This window comes from Nesoenas mayeri, assembly GCF_963082525.1.
Source record: "Nesoenas mayeri genome assembly, chromosome: 3".
Lineage (NCBI taxonomy): Eukaryota > Metazoa > Chordata > Aves > Columbiformes > Columbidae > Nesoenas > Nesoenas mayeri.
The window spans coordinates 60,514,307-60,532,634 of record NC_137544.1 but is presented as its reverse complement, the minus strand read 5'-3'; the positions used below and the strand labels follow the sequence as shown (position 1 = coordinate 60,532,634).

Here is an 18,328-nt window from a genome sequence, read left to right as displayed (position 1 = left end):
AAGTAATATTCCAAACCCAAAGATTTAACCTTATTAGCTTCAAGCAAAAGTTGTCTAGGCACATAATGGTCCTTCTGAGCAGCTATTTTACTGTGGCTGGCAGCTGCGTTTGGTTTTCTGTTTTCAGTGCTCACAAGCTAATTAGTTACGTGGAAATTAAACTTCTGCTGGCATCGATGTAGATTCAAATAAAGGCAGAAAAAGGGCAAGGGTGAGGCATGCAAAAGATTCCGAAACCTCCTTCCCTCTTACTTGTTTTCTTTAATTTTTTTTTTTTTTTTAAGTGCATTGCCTTACTTAAATTTAGTCAAATCGGAAGCATTTCAAGACCAACATTTTTTCCAATTGATGGTTAACAACACACCTAACTTACTTTACTAATACCTGCAAAACTGAAGATGCTGCAACATGAAACAGTTCATTTCTGGTCTGCAGTGTTAAGACTTTATACTATTAAGATGTAAGTCCGTGTTTGTAAGTAGGTAAGTGTGAGGGAGGATGAGAGAAAGGAGACAAAGAGGGCCAGGAAAAAGAAAGAATACACACACGCTACAATCCTAAAGCAGCACAGTCTCCATCAAAAGGGGAAAGTTTCAATACCCTTCAACAAGCCATTCTTTTATAAAGTTAAAAAAAAAAACAAGGGAGTTGAAAGGAGGTACAAAAAGTTTCTCTCCAGACACATTTTCAGATACTACTTTTCAGACAACACAAAGCTGCAAAAGAAGACCACAAAGCTTCAGGTCAAACCTTGCAGCAAGTGTATCAAAGAAGGGAACAGCTGTAAATTTGACACAGTACCATCACATTGAGATTGCAATTTTTCACCAGCTCCAACTTTAGTTCAATAGAAGATCAGTCACTAGTGAAATTAAGCTGACTCATAATTTTCTGTCATCCTTATAAAATGTATTGATTGTAGCATGTTTCAAATGAGGAAGTCTAGCCTCCTGAACAGTTCCATTCGACTTTCATCACATATCTTGACTGACAGAGCAGAATGCCATTAAACAGTGAAGTAAACTCTCTAAAGATAAACTGATATGCCTTTCTTACAATAATAGCATTTTTACCCACAGCTAGAGGGTCATGAGTACTTCTCCTACCTACAGTCCTGCTGACCAAAGAAAAAACTCCCAATATGCATTTTCTGTAGTGAAGTAATCTTATCAAACCACTGGAAAATTCCAACATAAACTAAAACCAAAAGCAAATTAAAATAAAAATCAAACAAATAAATGTTTTCTACATTGACACGTCACAATTTGTATGCAAGATCTTTGGTTTGAAGTTATTTCATTTAGAAGCACACCAGATGTTTTATTTTGGAAACTGTAAGAAAGTTCACCATCATTTTGAGGACTTCATTTTCTCTTACCTAATGATTTTACACTTACCATTACTCTATAAGATTTTAATTTCACACCTGAATAGTACTTACAGAAGAAAGATATTGTGTCTTTTGTGTTTTGTTTTTCTGATGAAATACTATGGAGTCATTGATCAATGAAAACTGACTGCAAATAGCTTCTGGCTCCAGCAGTTTATGTTAGTGCCTTTCAAGAGTCAAAGCAAAATTCACAAAATAATAGGAACTCTTCAGTGTTTCAGTCAAAACTCGCAACAGCTGCACTCACTGAGTCACTCAAAGAACAGATCGACTGTATGTAGCTGAACCCAATTTAAGTACTACCAGACACAGCATCTAACAATCAGCGTTTCCCAAAATTGTTCAAGTGGCAATATGTAAGAAGAGAGTTTGGCTTCATAGCCTAGAGAATCAAATTTGAAATAACTAGCTGGATCAGTAAAGCCTTGTTGTTAATCTAGAATGTTAGCAATTTTGTATGAGTAAGACTACTGTGGAAGGGAGGCTTCTGAGGAGGACTTCAAAGAGACCGTAACATTGCCTAGAACTTGCAAAAAACCACTAAGCACTGTTTTCCCCACTTACCTTTGGCCAAATGGTATTTTGTAGTATACAGCTGCATTTCAGTAGAACTGTTTATACAGCATAGCTGCATTTCAGTAGAAATGTTCATACAGCATACAAGGCTCAACCCTACAAGTTTCTGCACATCCTATTAGACAGGTACCTCACTAAGCATTACCTCAATGACTCTTCAAATAAGTTGAAAATACCTGTGCACCAGCATCTGGCTTCCAAGCACTACTATGTCAGAACAAATACATGTAACTTGTTAGTCATTCTAGTCCAGCTCTGCAAGCAGAGTCAGATGGAAACAGCCAGACTGAAACTTTATGAAAGCCATGTATGCTTTTTCAAACTTCTCAGGGAACAGGGAAGACCAGCATTGGTGTGCACTCGCTGTCTCTCTTTAACTTCACTAACAGGAAAACATATTTATACTTGCTTACCTTCTTGATACAAGAGCTAAACAAATTCTATTTAAATCAGTACAAAGTCAAACTGACTTGAAATCAGAAAAATTTAAGCCCTTGTAGCCAATCTACCAATATTTGTCTATAGGCAGTGTCTTACTGCCTCTCTGCTTCCCAAGCAAACTCTGGCTCACAGCACCCCTTGCCCAGTTGTTCAGCAGTCAGGCTCCGGGTCTCATCCCAGAGCTCTCCTTGTGCCTGTGGGGCAGGAGCAGTGTTGGGAAAGCACTGCCACCTCACCATACCATCTCTTTGCCTCTAGGTACACCCACTCAATCATTATTGTATTGACCAGCAAGATTCTTAGCACTGGCCAAAGCAGAAAAGTAAAATTGATTATTACCTTTCCCACAGAAGAAGGCACAGAGATCTCCAGCAGTACTTAAAACAGTTCAATGGGAACTGGCTATGTTTCTCACAGAACTAACAGTCTACTGACACTGGAGATAATTTGCACAAAAATGTAAGCCAGAACACAAAATAAAGCATGTAACATGATTTAGTGGTCAATAACATGAGTGAGATGAATGGAAGAGAGCTACATAAAATAACAAAAAAAATTGCCACAAGTTCGCTGAAGTGACTGCTAGAAAACTGCTGATCCCTGTTTAAATGTCCAAAAGGATGATTTACAGATCGTAACAAGCTATGAATCCAGCTGCAGCAATACATTCATCTGTCCTTCTTCCATTTTTATATATGACACACAGTACCCTCTGCTGGACAAAGTGCTGAACTGATCCAATAACTTACAAGGATTTTTTTTGTTTTGACTACCCCTTTACCAGCATATTTACCTGAGGCAGATGCAAAACAACCTGGGATGTGTGGAGACCATATAGTGCTGTAAATGACCCCTTCGTGGCCTTTAAAAGTGCATAACGACTTCCCCACAGCTGGATCCCACTGAATAAAGTAAAAAGAAAACTGTTCAGGTACACATTCAGTAAGAAAGGAAAGGGTTTCACACATAAAAGAGCTTTATACATACAGAAAGGACTAAATGAACTTCTTTTTGCTATATATCATGAAAGGCATTTGTATACATAAACTGATACCAACCAAGGGATGAAGCAACATCTCAGTTAAAACAGAATTTCAGCCTCAGTATAAAAATAAAGAGGAAAAGTGAATCAATGCTGCTTCTTAACACAAAGAACTATCAGATCCAAAACAAAGCACATTTATCACCTTCAACAGAAAACCAACATACCAGCTTGGCTGTTTGATCCCATGAACCAGACACCACTAGTTGCTCGCCTCTAGTTTGGCTCCAGTCAACACTATATGCCTACAAATGATATAACAGCCTAGTTTAGAAACAGAATTAGAATACAAGTTTGAGACTCTAGTTAAGCAAAGCTTCACAAAATAGAGTTGGATTTGCAGATCGTATAATAATCACCTGAAAAAACATGCCGGTCAAGCACCAAAAAGCTGCCAACAATGCCATTTACCTGAAGAAGAATTAAATTTAACATCTCAGTCTGGCATTGAAGTCATACAGAGGCTTAGAAAAGTATCCAAAAAAAACCAAAGATGAGCCCAAATAGAGGAGAAAAAAAAAAGAAGTTGTAACAAAATCCACACAGACCCACCATCACTAGAAGTTTCTGCCACTGTAAAAAGCCATAATTCAGACTGATTTCTTATCTCTGATCCAATTTCATTCAAATATCTACAGTTTCTAATTGCTAGAAATGTAAATGCCACCTCTCTTCAGAACTGACTATGGAGTTGACTTTGAGGTTTTAGCTAACAATAAATCCTTTTTAATGATATCTCAACTTTTTAGTGATATCTAATTCTCGTAAGAAATATATGCCATAAAATACTCTTGATTTTCATATTTTCCACGTTCTATGACATTCTTTTCTTACCATTAATATCCTCAAACAAGTAAAATAAAATTACAAACTCAATTTCCCTCATGACTAATCATTTCAGCTATCAAGAAATTGCATTTCACTGTGTAGTTGAAGAAAGCTCCCTCTTCTCTGATAGTCTAATTGTAATGTTGGTCCCCACCGTGACAGAGGATACCTTAACTCCACCCCTTCACTAGAGTTAGGTTATGGTTGGAGTTGATGATCCTGGGGGTCTCTTCCAACTGAAATGATTCTATGCTTCAATCTTCAAATGCAGCATATCTCTACCTACATGGATGGTGCATTCTATTCCATCTAGTTTTATGTAACATCAAAATGGCTCAATAAGCTGCAGCAGGACATGAACAATTTCAGTGCTAAGGTGGATAAATATTAGCTGAAAACATCCCAGGTCTCCAAAGTGGCTCCCAAGCTTCTGAGAAACTTTTGCCTCTGTGTAATGGCCTGTGTTCAACCCCTAAGTTGCTGCTGTTTGGAAATCGCCCTTAAACATATCACTACATAGTGTGCCTCTTCCACACAACAGCCCTATGAAGTCAGCTTAGTTGAAGTGTTTGGCTCTCAAATTCATGTCCGAAATTTTCCTGAAATAAATACATTTCTGAGAAACAAGCACCTGTATCACACAATTCACCCAGCCCCACATCTTTGGGCTATATCACATCTCTCGGACTGATAAGGCAAAGCGCACTCATGGCTCACAGCTCACTCGCAAGCTATCAGCACATCGGCCCGTTGAAGCCGTGTTGTGACGTGGATCTGTGTACATATGGCAGACGTGAGATGGGGACTGCCCAGCACTCTGCAGCTGCATCAGAGGCAACAGGACCTGGGAAAATTCTCCTTCAGGCAAGAATTACAAACAGAACAGACAACAGGCTCAGAAACAGGATTATAAACAGCAAGTGCTATTTTCCACTTGGCACGTGACAGATCCAGGTAATGGGAAGAGAATGATGAGAAGGTACCAAGAACGAAGGAAGGTTCACTTTTATTCTTTCTTCCTTCTCAGACTATCATCCAACATACATCTACAGACACCTCAACAGAAGCTGTGTCAAGCAACTGGGAAAGACTAATAACATCACATGAACCTTAGTTGTTAATCTTTTAGTGTTTTATCTTCAACCACAAAACACATTAATATTAGTTTATGCCTAAACAGCAGCAAGAAATGCCTCAGGCAAGATGAACAGATGATGAAAAAAGATGTAAAAACATTAAAATAGTTCAAAATAAATGTTCAGGCTCACTTTACAAGACAAATTTAATTCAAGCATTCTATTGTGTCACATTTCTGTGAGACTTCATCAAAACCAAAGTAAATTAGACTAATTTATTAATGAGATTCAGCAGTTGGCTAGTGTTGGAATAAAACTCATTGTCCTTTGACAATAAAGATGGCCTTTAAAATTAAAAATGCACTTTTTTTTGAGGAGGAGGAACAATGATCTCATTTAGAAAACAAGAAACAGATCCCTGTCAATCTTGCATTAGAAATATTAAAAAATGCAGTGTTAAAATTGTCATTAGGAATGTCAGACAGGGATTAAGGATTAGGAAGTCAGTCAATCATTTTAAAGAGCACTGTCTGTCAGTGTCTACCACAAATCATTAGGTATATTCCCTCTGAGATCTATTCTCTTAATGCACATTTATAAAGAATCAATAGAAACCTTTCGTATCTCACAATAAGTACTCAATCCATATTTCCTACACTGTTTTTCTAACTCATGGTTGAATGCATCCACCTGCTAAACTAGGACTTGGACACAGTAATGTTTACTTCACTAGCAAGAAACTGTGTAGCAGAACCAAAACAAACTTATGGACAGAATTTCCATGAGAAAGTGAGAAACAACAACAAAAAAATGGTATTCTTTGCCTACATTTTTCTATTAGTACCACTGGCCTTTGAATACTGTAATAAAATCCTGATGACTCACGTCTCAAAATTCTTTATTGATCCAGTATCTGCATTAAACTAAAGTAGCAAAATTACAAAGAAATAAGGTACAGAATACAGTCATGTAACTGCAGTCACTCAGCTTTTATCTTTATGCTATATATCTGAAAAAATCTTGAGGCCTTTGTGAAGATAAATATCCTAAACATAAATGTCCTTAAAATATGCAAATACATTTATGAACATGAATATAATATTTTTCATTATCCATATTGCACTACATAAAGAAACTGAGATTTTAAGAAAATCAAATGCAACAGTATCAAACCAAGGGTAAAAAATACATGTTGTCCCAATATTTTACTACTTTTATTTGAGCAGGATCTCTCAGATTCTAAACCAGAAAAAGATAAGCAGTTCCCAGGTACAACAGAGGTCCTAAGGATCCACATATGTGTATCACTCTATACCCTCAAGGATAACACTGTTATATATATCAGCTGTCTGACTTAGATCTACCTAATAATGCTCTCTGAAAAAAAAAAAAATCACAGAATGACTACAGTACTTTCGCAGAACAGTGATTACTTAGCCTATAAGAAATCACAGACACTATTTCCAAATATATTAGATTTACGTAATTAAGTGATACCTAATACAGTGTGTGAATGTACATACAAATATGTACAACAGGTAATTCACTTTATATTCAAAATAATGTTAAATTATAAATTTAAACCATGCACACAAACAGAGATAAAAAAATAGACAGCAAAAGCCACTTTTGATTATAAGCCCACAAATAAATCTTTTAATAATCCAAACATTAAAACGTCCATTAAATTTTCCAAGTTTGCCTGATTTACCTCCTGAGTGTGCTCTTTATAGACTTGCAGTGGACCTTTGGTTTTAGCTGTATCCCAGATTTGCAGAGATCCATCTCCACTGGAAGTGATCAACACATGTTCATTATTCTCACTCCAGGTCACATCAAACAGGCCATCATTCCAGTCAAAACTAAATCAGAACAATAAAGATATTTGTCTGTGTGAAAACACGACATAAAAGTCTGAACTAGCTACACGCAAAGACAGTATTTCATTAAATCACCCTCTTTATCATTCTAAACAGCATTTTTTATGCGTTTGAGTTTCCAGTAAATCTCCTTACAAGTTACTTACTTGTTATAATATCAGCTTTTACAACTGTATGTCAGAACAGGTTGATTAAGCTAAAGGATAAATGAGCCAAGCACCTTCCACATACAGAGAATGAAATCTGATTTCAGTCTTAACCTTGGCAAGCAAACAGAGGTACCACATGTACCAGTCTGATCTACCAGTTCTCCAAGATGTTGCTACAGAGGTACAACTGTGACAACTATGGTAAACAAAGAAATAAAACTGTGTGTTGGGAGAGCTCTATCCAATTTGCAACACCATTAAGAAGCTGAGTCACAATGAAAAACCAACAGAAAGATAGTCATGAACATACTAAAAATCACTACACTCCCTTAAAAGGGCTTTCAACACACCAACAATTCATTATATGGGATCTGATACCATATATTAGTTGCTCTGCAACAACTATCAATGATTGTGCTGTTATCTGATGGTAAATATGAATTTATTTACCACCTTTTCACCAAAGGCTCAGCTAAGCTAAAGCTAAACTAAACTTCATGGCACTCTGCAGTAATGACCAGGGAAAGGCAGGCACACAGAACGTTTTGATTGAGAAATTGACACAGCTTATGACTCAGGAAGTTACAGGACTTTGTACCACAAATTAAGTGGCGTTACTAGAAATATAGAAATGAACAGTACTAAACCAGAGCATTCAGCAGAACTAGCAGTGCTGAACAGCTTCAAAGAGTCTAGCTTTATAATTATGAAATAAAAACAGCTTCCTTGAATATGACTATTTGTTAAACATTTCTATTTCTGGCTTCTTAATCTAAACAACTCCTGTTTTAAAGCTTTCTTTAAAAAAAAATTTAGGTCAATGATGATCAAGTATTAAACCCCCTCCTTCCTAACCATTTTTCCTCCCACTCAGAACATAAATCAAAATCCTCTCAAACCTTTAGAATACTGGATCTCTGAAGAAGGACCTCCATGACTTTATGGAGCTTCCTGCTCCATTTTCAGTATAAGTCAACCATAAGTGCATAAATTTATGTGGCAATGCACTGCTCCTAAAAAGGTAGAACTTCTTATTTCATGCTAGGGCAGAGAGGGGTGTTTTTTTTTTTTCATTTACATTGTCAGTTTGCTATAAAATGGTTTACATTACAGAAAGGGTGCAATCCAGATTACTTCCTATAACACAACCTATGCAATGTAAACCTATCATTTGTAAGTAAATTCAAAGACAAGCATTCAGTAGATAGCATAGCATGGAAACAATACTTTTTATCACTAACAATAAGCCAAAATATTTGGGTTGTGTCTTGTTCTCACTGATACGTAATTAGTTTTTCTCTTGCAAATATAAAACACAAACCTTCTGAGCAGAACAATCCCAGCTTCATTTTGTTCCAGCACTGCCAGAGTTCCACAACCTAAAACAATAAATAAAACCAAAACATCACAACTAGTTCCCTTGAGCCAAAAGAAACTACTATGGTTCTGAGGTAGCTTCAGTGTGCAAATACAATCTGAACTTTGAGAGGCCAATTAGCTGCATAAATAAATACCTTATTGTCTCATGTTCTCTAAAACTGTAATTAATTTACATAAGATTGCTTTTTTTTCTTTCTCTCTTGTTTGTTTTTGTTTGGTTGGTTTGGTTTTGTTTGTTTGTTTTTTGGGTTTTGTTTTGGTTTTTTACTCCAGTATACCCACAGGTGAGATTGGAAAAGAAACAACTTGTTTATAAAGCCTAAAAATGTGGTTTCCCCCAGGCCTTATGTTACAGACCAGCATGGGGCTCCTTTTTATCTTTTGCTAACACAGCAGACATAACACCTTTTTTTCCCTTTGAAACTAGCAATACAAACACAGCTCACCAGATGTGGAACAAATAATTAAGTTCTGAGAAAACACACATGGATAACTGCTCTCCCATACAATCATTTCAGTTGGAAGAGACCCTCAGGATCATTGAGTCCAATCAAACCTAACCAACTCTAGCACTAAACCATGTCCCTAAGAAATTCATCTAAATGCCTTTTAAACACCTCCAGGGATGGTGACTCCACCACTTCCTGGGCAGCCTGTTCCAATGCCTGACAACCCTTTCCATGAATAATTATTTCCTAATATCCAATCTGAACCTGCCCTGACACAACTTGAGGCCATTTCCTCTTGTCCTGTGACTTGCTACCTGGGAGAAGAGACGAACACCCTCCATGCCACAACCTCCTTTCAGGTAGTTGTAGATAGCAGTAAGGTCTCCCCTCAGCCTCCTTTTCTCCAGGCTGAACAGCCCTGGTTCCTATCAGACTTGTGCTCCAGGCCCCTCACCAGTTTCCCACATAACTGGGATTTCGTCAAAGTAATTCCACAGTAGGAAACTTTATTTAAACTGAATGCTTTCAGTAGCAACGCTCCCTCTGTTAATGAAGAAGGCCCCAACGCTGAGACACCTCTGCCTCTACTGCGATTAATGTCTTAAGGTGTAAAGATCTGTACACGTTTCATTCACGTTGTGCATGCCTCCACCACTATGTTTACCCTCGGCCATATAACATTAACACTCCTCTGACAGGGTCTGAGGCGGTCGAGAGGAGGCCCCGGGCTGGGCAGCTGCTCCGGCACCCAGCCCACCCGGACACGGGGAACAGGCGCTGCGCAAGGCAAACCGGCGCAGCGAAAAGGGGAATCCCCGGACGCTTTTACAGGCACTGACTGCCGCTGCAGACACCGCATCTCTACCCGCACCCTCCGCCCCGCGCCGCGGAGGCCCCGCCCGCACCTGCGATGCCGTAGTGCTGTGAGGCGGCGCAGGCCACGCGCCCCGGCCAGTAGGGTGAGAACTCCACCGCGTAGCCGTGCAGCCCGGGCAGCCGCAGGGCACCGGTACCGGTACCGCCGCCCGCCGTGCCCATGGCCGCAGCCCGGGCCCCGGCCCAGGCCCCGGCGCGGAGAAGCCGCCGCGCGCACGGCCCCGCCGGAAGCGCCCCGCCCCGTGGGCGGTGCTGAAGCTGCGGCGCTGCCGCCATTTTTGGTGATGGTAGAGGGCGGCACGGTGCGCTGTCAGCCTGGCGGGCTGCGCCGGCGGGCCCGGCTGGAGAAGGTGTCGCTGCTGCCGCCAAGGGTCCCTGGGCTCCAGGGGAAGTGCTGCTAGCGCTGAGGGGTTATCCCGCTCGGCCTCGCTGTGCCAGGCGCCCCCAGTGGCTGCCGGGTCCTGCTCTGACCGGCTGTGCTTGAGGCCTCTGTGGCTTACCCCTCCGGCGCCGCCGTGTCCTCTAACCTCTTCATAGCAAAGCCATAAGCTTAGGGGGGGCCTGCTGAGAACTGTATTACTTGCTACTGTCAGGCTTTTATACGTAGCCCAGTGTGATTTGTAATTAAAGGTCATCTGGGCCAGACCAGGCCTCTGACCACTTGCTGCCTGTTTTTCATGATAAACAATTCTGCAAAATAACCTTCGGGTGAAAAGGAGATGACTCCAAACTTGAAAGTCAGTCTGTTCTTTTATATGCCATTTAACCTGTATATCAGCTCATCCTTTGTGCACCAGCTTGAATACACGAGGTGTTTCCATTGCATATGTATGTTACCTGTCATTTTTCCTTCTAAAAAGCCCTTCTAAGCGATTTCATTCTCTAATTTCTTCAATAGAGCTGCATGTATTTGTGGTTTTTTTGGTGATGCAATTATGCTTTATGGAAGCCTTTTCATGAGCAAACTCAAGTTTTCTTACACCTGTGACAACTTCTGTGTAAGTCAGTGGGAATTTTGCCTTTGAAAGGAGATGGGGGTTGAGGCTTAGAAAATATTTCAGCAGAGCAGCAACTGCAGCTTTTGTTATATTCTAGCCTGTGTGTGTTATACAGGACTATAACCTCCAGATTCAGAGATTATTCCAGTTGGACACAGCCTACCTTAATTAGCTATACTCTATGTATGAAGAGATAAAAGCGCAAAAGTATTCTTTTACATGTTAGGAAAGTAGAGCAAAGGCAAATTAGATTATTCAATCAAGGTTACATCATGGAGCTTGGAGTATAGTTACGTAGCCTTGTCACTCAGCATTTTATTTAAAATTAAACCTTGACTACAAAAATCTGTTGTAAAGCCATACAAATGCCTAATTGCTTAAACTGTCACTCAGATGCAGATCACTGAACCACATAGTTCTACTAACTCCTTGATCTCATGGTAAAAGTAAAAAGAAATATGTTTATCAAACAGCCTCCAGGATTTTAGAATAAAATCAATCCCAAATCAGTGCAAGTGAAGCTCAGTTTGATTTATCCTTTGGATTATCACAGCAGCTCCCAAAGCCTCATATCTGGCAATTTATAGACTTAATCTATTGACAGACATCATATAAGATTTTTTTAACCCTGGAGCAAAGGAATACCGTACTGAATTGGCTGTTCCAGGCCATATTCCACCAATTTTAGCCTCTGTGGAATCTGTTTAAATCATTGTGTCTTCTCAAAGTGCAAGCTACATGGCAATTTTCTGAGCAAATGTTTTTTTCAATAGTTGCCCTTTGTGGCTGGAATGTCAATAGCAACATTTGAAAAGATACACGGTGGCTGCAGTGGTGCAGTGAGTGAATTTGGACACAGCCCTTTGTGAGGTGGTGTTTGGCATAAAGTTCTTGAGCTTCATGGTGTAAAGTTCAGTTACACTATAAACAATTCTGGATATATCCAAGTACTGGAAAGGTTTCGTCAAGTGCATTTTCAAATCTAGTTGATCTATTGTAATGAGTGAAATTCTGCAAACAGGTTATACAAAGAGGAAGCAGTTCTTATCGGTGGCCCAGCTTATTTTTTAAAGATAGATCAAAAGAATTTTGTAGACATAAAGATCAAGAAGTGGATAAAAGGTTACAAGGAAGTACTGAGAGAAGGACTAGTTCAAAAAACTTGTTTTGTTTTTTGATCCCCGTAAAAGCTTTTAAGTTCAGGTTTTGAAGATACTTAGAAGTTGGAAGCAAAATAATACAGCAAGTGAAGGTATTTGCACTGAAGAATTCAAGGCAGAATAACAACTAAAGAAACGAAAGCTATTTTACAAGCAAACAGACAAGGGCAAAATAAAAAAAGATACCAGACATGACTGTATTTCCTCCTCAGCTCCTGCGCAGCTGAGTAAATTCAAGAAACGTGAAGGACCAGCAATCACAGTAGCATTTTATAGGCAGCTCTTGAAAACGAATGGTGCACCGAGCAACTCTTTCGACGGGCGGACACCGGCCAGCCGTGTCCCGCGGGCGGCGGTAGGTGGCACCCATCTTCCACGGAAAGCCCTTCGGGGAAAAAAATCCCCAACTGCACCGAGAGTGGTTTTTTCCAACATCATTTCAATGAATAAAAAACCAAAACAAAACCAAACGAACAACCAACAAACCAACCCCATAAAAACACAAACAAACACCACCAAAACAAAAACAACAACAAAACCCACAACACCAGAATGTTGTTTAGTATGTAACTTTTGGCTATATTGCCGTTGCAGTCATTTTTCTGAGCTCAGCTCATGATCTTACCCCTTGTTAGCATTAGAACAGGTAGCTGAGATGCTTACAGCAGTATCTCTGCATCTGGTTCACCTTTTTTTCAGCCCACTGAGCTCTGTTCTGTTACAAACATGTTTCTCATTTCCTCAGCGTGCTGGCTGACAGCTAGCTTAGGTGTGAACTGGGCTGGTAAACATCACTGCTGTATATACTAATCCTGGAAAAAAAAAATCTTTCTGATCAGCAGAAACAGTTATCAGGATGGCTTCAGTCCAAGTATTTAAAGAAGATATGAAAAAAAGCTTTTCTACCAGAGAAATCAGATTGTGAACCCCTCACGTGCAAGGACAGGCAGCTTAAACCACTGAAAATACTCAGGGACCACAGTAAACCTTTTTTCTGTCTTTTACTTATTGAGGCATTCATTAAGCTTCATGCTATCAAGGTTTTCTTCTGCAACAGTGAATGTCTATTGACTTACAGAAACATAGACATGTTCCCAGCTGAAATTCCTGCACAGTTATACAGCTGTATGAGTTGAGCTTTAAGAAAAGCATTTAGTGTCCCAAGGTTCCTGATAAGATAGCAAAACTGGCTACACTGAAGATAAACAAATGAAAGTAACCCAGGGGGTTGCAGGCATGAATGCAAAAGGAAAAGGCTCCTCATAGGGAAGAATGAAGGTTGTGGAAGATGGAAGGAAGAGAAAGTTAGCACGGAGACTTTCCTGGAAGTTTAAAAGAAAAAAAGAGGCAAGAGGAAGGGCTGGAGCAGAGCAGAGTGAGAGTTGTGGGGGAAAAGGGCATGAAGGAAGAACACTGCACAATTCTTCACCATCCTCCAGGGACAGTCCTGACTGATGAAATATCCATCCCCAATGATGTATCCACATCGCTCCACTGTTTTTTGCTGACTGCCATTTATGTGCACCATGCTGTCATTTGGTAAGTGGATTCCTCATTACATGATCAACTGCATCCCTACACAATGGCCACTGGTCTCTATTTACCTACCCCTTTGTTCTTAAATATTGCTTTCAATGTTCCATGTAATCATAGATTTACCTCATCTTAAAGACTGGCAGCCGTCTACCTCATAAGAAAATATTGCCCTCTCTTGATTGAACACAAGGCTACTTCTGATTGTCTACAGTGATGTATTTACTTTAACTTTTTAGGATGGTTTTTAGAAACAAGTTTTTTATTTCAGTTCAATAATTTCTGCTGCTCGTGAGAGTTCTGGTCTAAAGCTTACAGAAATTGCATTAGTTTATGTGCTTTCAATATCTTATTCATATTTTTGTATCTGCAAATTTACCTTTTTTTTTTTTTTTTTTTTTTTTTTACCCATAATTGAAGCATACTGGACTTCAGTCCTGCAAACTTCTTTGTCCTGCTTATCAATAAAGTGGTTATGGTACATCACCAATCTCTCATTCGTGTATGTTATCCCGTAGTAATAAGAGGCCCTTAAAGTATGGATGAAATTTAGCATCCATTTTAAACCAAATATTTGTAATGATGTATTTTAGTCCATTCTATCAATTTCACCAGCACTACGGTAAACAAAATTCAAAATGCAGATTAGTCTAGAATCATTTTCCTGCCTCTACTGAACAATGATGGCCATAATACATGAAAATTATGATTTGGACAGAGTTACATGTAATGCATATGTTTTAAATTTAATCTCTATAAACAGGATACATTGGAACTGCCTTTTTTGGTCTTGCATCTTGTTTACACTAGTTTGAGTGGCTAAATCAAGCCCGTGGCATCTGTCATATGCTGTTTGTCACTTATCAAAAATTGCATTTATATTTGCAATTAATAAAGTTGGCAAATTCTTGGATGTTAACACTACAATTACGGTTAAACGTAGAGGGCAATGATGTATAGCTGTAAAAACGTATAATGAAGAGAGGGTCATTATTTAAACAAATTTACAGCTAACTACGTGTTAGAAGTTTTTGTTGTTAAAAAAACCCAGCCAGAACAGGGTGATACTGAATCGTGATTATATGCAAACCATCTGGTGCTAAAGATGTTATTGTACAGCACTTGAGAAACAAGTGAACAAGGTAAGCATATTTCTGATAAAAAATGGGGCGTTACTGTGGTTTAAAAAAAATCTGTGGAATTATTATGGCCTAATCAAATATTAGGACACAAGAGCTCCTGAATGTCTGATCACTCACTTCAAAGAGTTAACAGATTAAAATACACATTTTCAGTTTTAAAAATGTGGGTAATTTTTGTTTGTTATTCCAGATTCAACAGCATTTCGATTTTTTTTTTTTTTCTGGTTTAGGGCCCAACCTCATTCCCAGCCAAATCAATAGAAAAACTAACTTGAATTTGGAATAGATGCAGTGTTAATAGTGAACAAGCCCTACAAGACAGTAATGCTAAGTGGAATAGCATGCTGCTTCCGTCTCCTTTCAGTTGGAGACTTCCTTTTGCACTTGACAAACACGGGCTGTTCTCGAGAACAACACAGACATATTGTTCTTGCTTCCTGTAAGGTGATGTAACTGCAATGCTGAATGGATTAACACCGATTCTGCATTTTGTAGAAAACGACATTATTTAGAAAAACACAGATTACCATTCAGACAAGAAACAATAACTTACTGTATTGGGCAGATAAGCAAATATTAACTTTTCTCTGTAAATCAGTCTTTAGTTTGCTTGTCATCTTCCCACCCCTTTTACCCATTTCTTATCAGCAGAAGCAAATGCCAGGCATATCTCGTCGAAAAAGGGGACTGCTCAACACAAAAGCAAACAGAGCTACTGAAGGCACTGCAGTGACTAATTTTTCTAATGATTCCAGAATTGATCCCCTGTCTACAGAAGCCATGGAAAACAATGATACAAGAGCAGCCTTTGTGCCCAACAAATTGATTCGTCTTAACAAGATCAATTTTAGCAGTATGGTCCTATTGATATGGCATATAAACATAACTGTAAATATGTCGAGTACTTTTCCCCCCTCCTTTTCTCCTCTATTTAATAGAAACATAGTATTAAAAATAAAAAAATGCAGTTTCACAGTATTTCTGTTCAAAAACAAACTGCACAAATCTCAACCTCATTTCCTTTTCAAATCCATTTTGAATTCCCTAGAGATTCCTGCTTCTCCTACAAATAATCTGAAAGTTTGGGATTTTCACCCTTCACGTTATGTATGATTTCACGTTAGGTTATGTATGATTTCACATTACGTTATGTATTATTTCACGTTAAAGGACCTTTCCCTCAACTGGGCAGCCTGTCATACAGAGTTAGCACAATTTAGGGGCATATGCTAGTTATTCCAACTAGTTTCCTTTGCCACGAATAAATATTTTCTTAATTATCAAGCATTTGAGTGTTCTCGACAGGTAAATTACAGATGAATGTAAGAAATTACATATTTAATCAACATACAGGGGCAGTTTTCCAGTTTCCAGACAGAACACTTGAAAAGCATGAGGTCAATGCTGCTGAACTCAGCCACAAACCTTTCAGTGAAGTTGAAGCCGTTTGGGAACACAGAGGGAGGTTTAAAGAGGAATTATAATAGAAGACAAGGACTAATGGATATTAAATCCTGCCACTGCTCTCAACTCAGTGCAGACGCCCAAAGCACTTACTCATGCGGTCCCCGTGGGGACGCGGCGTGGCTCACCCACCCCGAGAGCCCACACTCGGGACACGCAGCACCCGGAGCGGGGGGCGGGTGGTTGTTTCTGAGGCGGGGCCGGAGGGAGGTGCCCGGCGCTGGGGCCGCCCCAGCCCTCGCCGCCAGTGGCCCCGCAGCTGTCGCTCGGCTAAAGCGGGGGCGCCGGAGAGCGATCCGACAAGTGGTTTCTCCTCGCGGCCGAGTGATTTCGCCCGGGGAGCGGAGCGGCCGCAGGAAGAGCGGGGTGCCAGGGACCAGCAGGAGAAGGAAGCCGAACTGCTGGGGGTCGGCTTAGCGGGCAGTCCCTGCAGGTGCGGGGGAAAAGGGAGCGGCGCGCCATGGTGCCGGCGGCAGACACTGAAGGAGGCTGTTGTGCTCGTCTCCCCGCCTCCGGCAGCCTTCGCTAGCGCCCGAGGGGGAACCTCTCGCTTCAGCCCGGCCGCTTCTCCCTTGCAGCAGCTCAGCGGGACCGTTCCGTGGCAGGCGGCTCGGCATGGCATCCGCCTAACCCTGGCCAGCGCAGCAGAGCCAGGGGCGCGCCGCGGCGGCTGCTCCTCCGCCGGGATGAGTGACAGCAGCGAGGGGATGATCAGCCTGCCGGTGCCCAGCTCTCCCGGCGGCGGCCCCCCTTGCGAGGAGGTGCTCGGCAGGCGGGCGCAAGGGGCCGACGGTGGCGCCCGCAGCCTCCTGCCCGACTTGGCCGCGCCGCCGCCCGGTACCCTCTGGGCTGAGGACGGCGCTGCCGCCACTGGCCCGGGCATCGCGGCGCGGGCCAAGGCTGGCGGCAGGCGGACAGCGGTCACCTACGTGATCAACGAGGCGAGCCAGGGGCCGCTGCTGGCGGCAGAGAGCGGCGCCCTGCAGAGCCTGCGGGAGGCATGCGAGGTGGTGGGGGCTGCGCTGGAGACCCTGCACTTCGGCAAGCTGGACTTCGGCGAGACGGCGGTGCTGGACCGCTTCTACAACGCAGGTGAGAGCGATCTGCCGGGGCTAGATCGCCGCCGCGGGAGCGGTTCGGCTCGGGCTCGCCCTCACCTCCCTGTCCCGGCCAGCCCTGGGTTCACCGCGGGGCGGCGGGAGCAGGAGCGGCCCTCCCGCCCCGCTGCCGGGTCAGCTCTGGCCGCAGAGCCCTCCGGGGGCCGAGGCCCTGGGTGCCCTTGCTGCCCCGGGCTTCAGTGACACCCTTCGTGCAGCCGCGGCAGTTACCTAGAGAGGCAAAAGTGCGTCAAAGCCTGTTTTTGTGTCCCCCGCTAAAGTGTTTTTGGAAGAAACTCCCTGTCATCAAGTGTGCTGTGAATAGGCGCTTGTGATTTGTACCTGTGTGTTAAACGTGATCTGGCTGTTTTCTCCCAGCATCCCAACAAAGTGCAGGGATGCAAGTTTTTACTGAGGTGCTGCGCTCTGGCTGGAACGAGCAAGAGCTGCGAGGCCCCGGGAGCTTTGAAAGCAGATTTGGCACCAGCTATGTAGCTTGACAATTTCTTTGTGCTGACACAGTATCTGGAACGCTACGTGTGTTTGTGCTTGGAAGTTAGTGCTTCTGATATTGGTTGCCTAAAACATTTATGATGGATGGGCTTGAACAAAGAGTGACGCACGCTGATCCGGTTAGTTGGCATGAATGCCTTGAGCTGCATCCTCTCACCCCAGTTTGCCAGCTTTCCCAGCGATGAGGTTGTAACACCCTTGTTTGAAGGTGTAGTGACCCGAGGTTGTAATGTATGATTGACCTGGCCCCATTTTTAAAAGTAGTAACACAAAACTTCCTCCTGTCTTTTTTTATTTTATTGACATATGTACGATGTGAATGTAGAATGAAAAT

At 41.6% G+C, this 18,328-nt stretch overlaps 2 protein-coding genes across 9 annotated transcripts in view; one reads left to right on the top strand and one right to left on the bottom strand.

The window, feature by feature from the left end:
• The window catches only part of PEX7 (peroxisomal biogenesis factor 7), a 46,283-nt gene extending 36,010 nt beyond the window's left edge, over positions 1–10,273 (bottom strand). For all 8 annotated transcript variants that reach the window (XR_013921978.1, XR_013921979.1, XR_013921980.1 and 5 more), the window contains exons 1-5: positions 10,117–10,273; positions 8,704–8,761; positions 7,065–7,215; positions 3,617–3,694; positions 3,201–3,309 (exon numbers count right to left, since the gene is read on the bottom strand). Coding sequence is in view for 4 of the 8 variants with exons in the window: in XM_080341987.1 (XP_080198113.1) it covers positions 3,201–3,309; positions 3,617–3,694; positions 7,065–7,215; positions 8,704–8,761; positions 10,117–10,249 (529 nt within the window). In the remaining 4 variants the exon portion in view is untranslated. The remainder of the gene's footprint in view (positions 1–3,200; positions 3,310–3,616; positions 3,695–7,064; positions 7,216–8,703; positions 8,762–10,116) is intronic.
• A 6,797-nt stretch (positions 10,274–17,070) lies between these two features.
• Positions 17,071–18,328, top strand: part of MAP3K5 (mitogen-activated protein kinase kinase kinase 5) — a gene marked incomplete at its 5' end in the record, with an annotated part of 102,810 nt that continues 101,552 nt past the window's right edge. The window contains one exon of the mRNA XM_080341344.1: positions 17,071–17,476. Coding sequence (XP_080197470.1) covers positions 17,071–17,476 — 406 coding nt within the window. The remainder of the gene's footprint in view (positions 17,477–18,328) is intronic.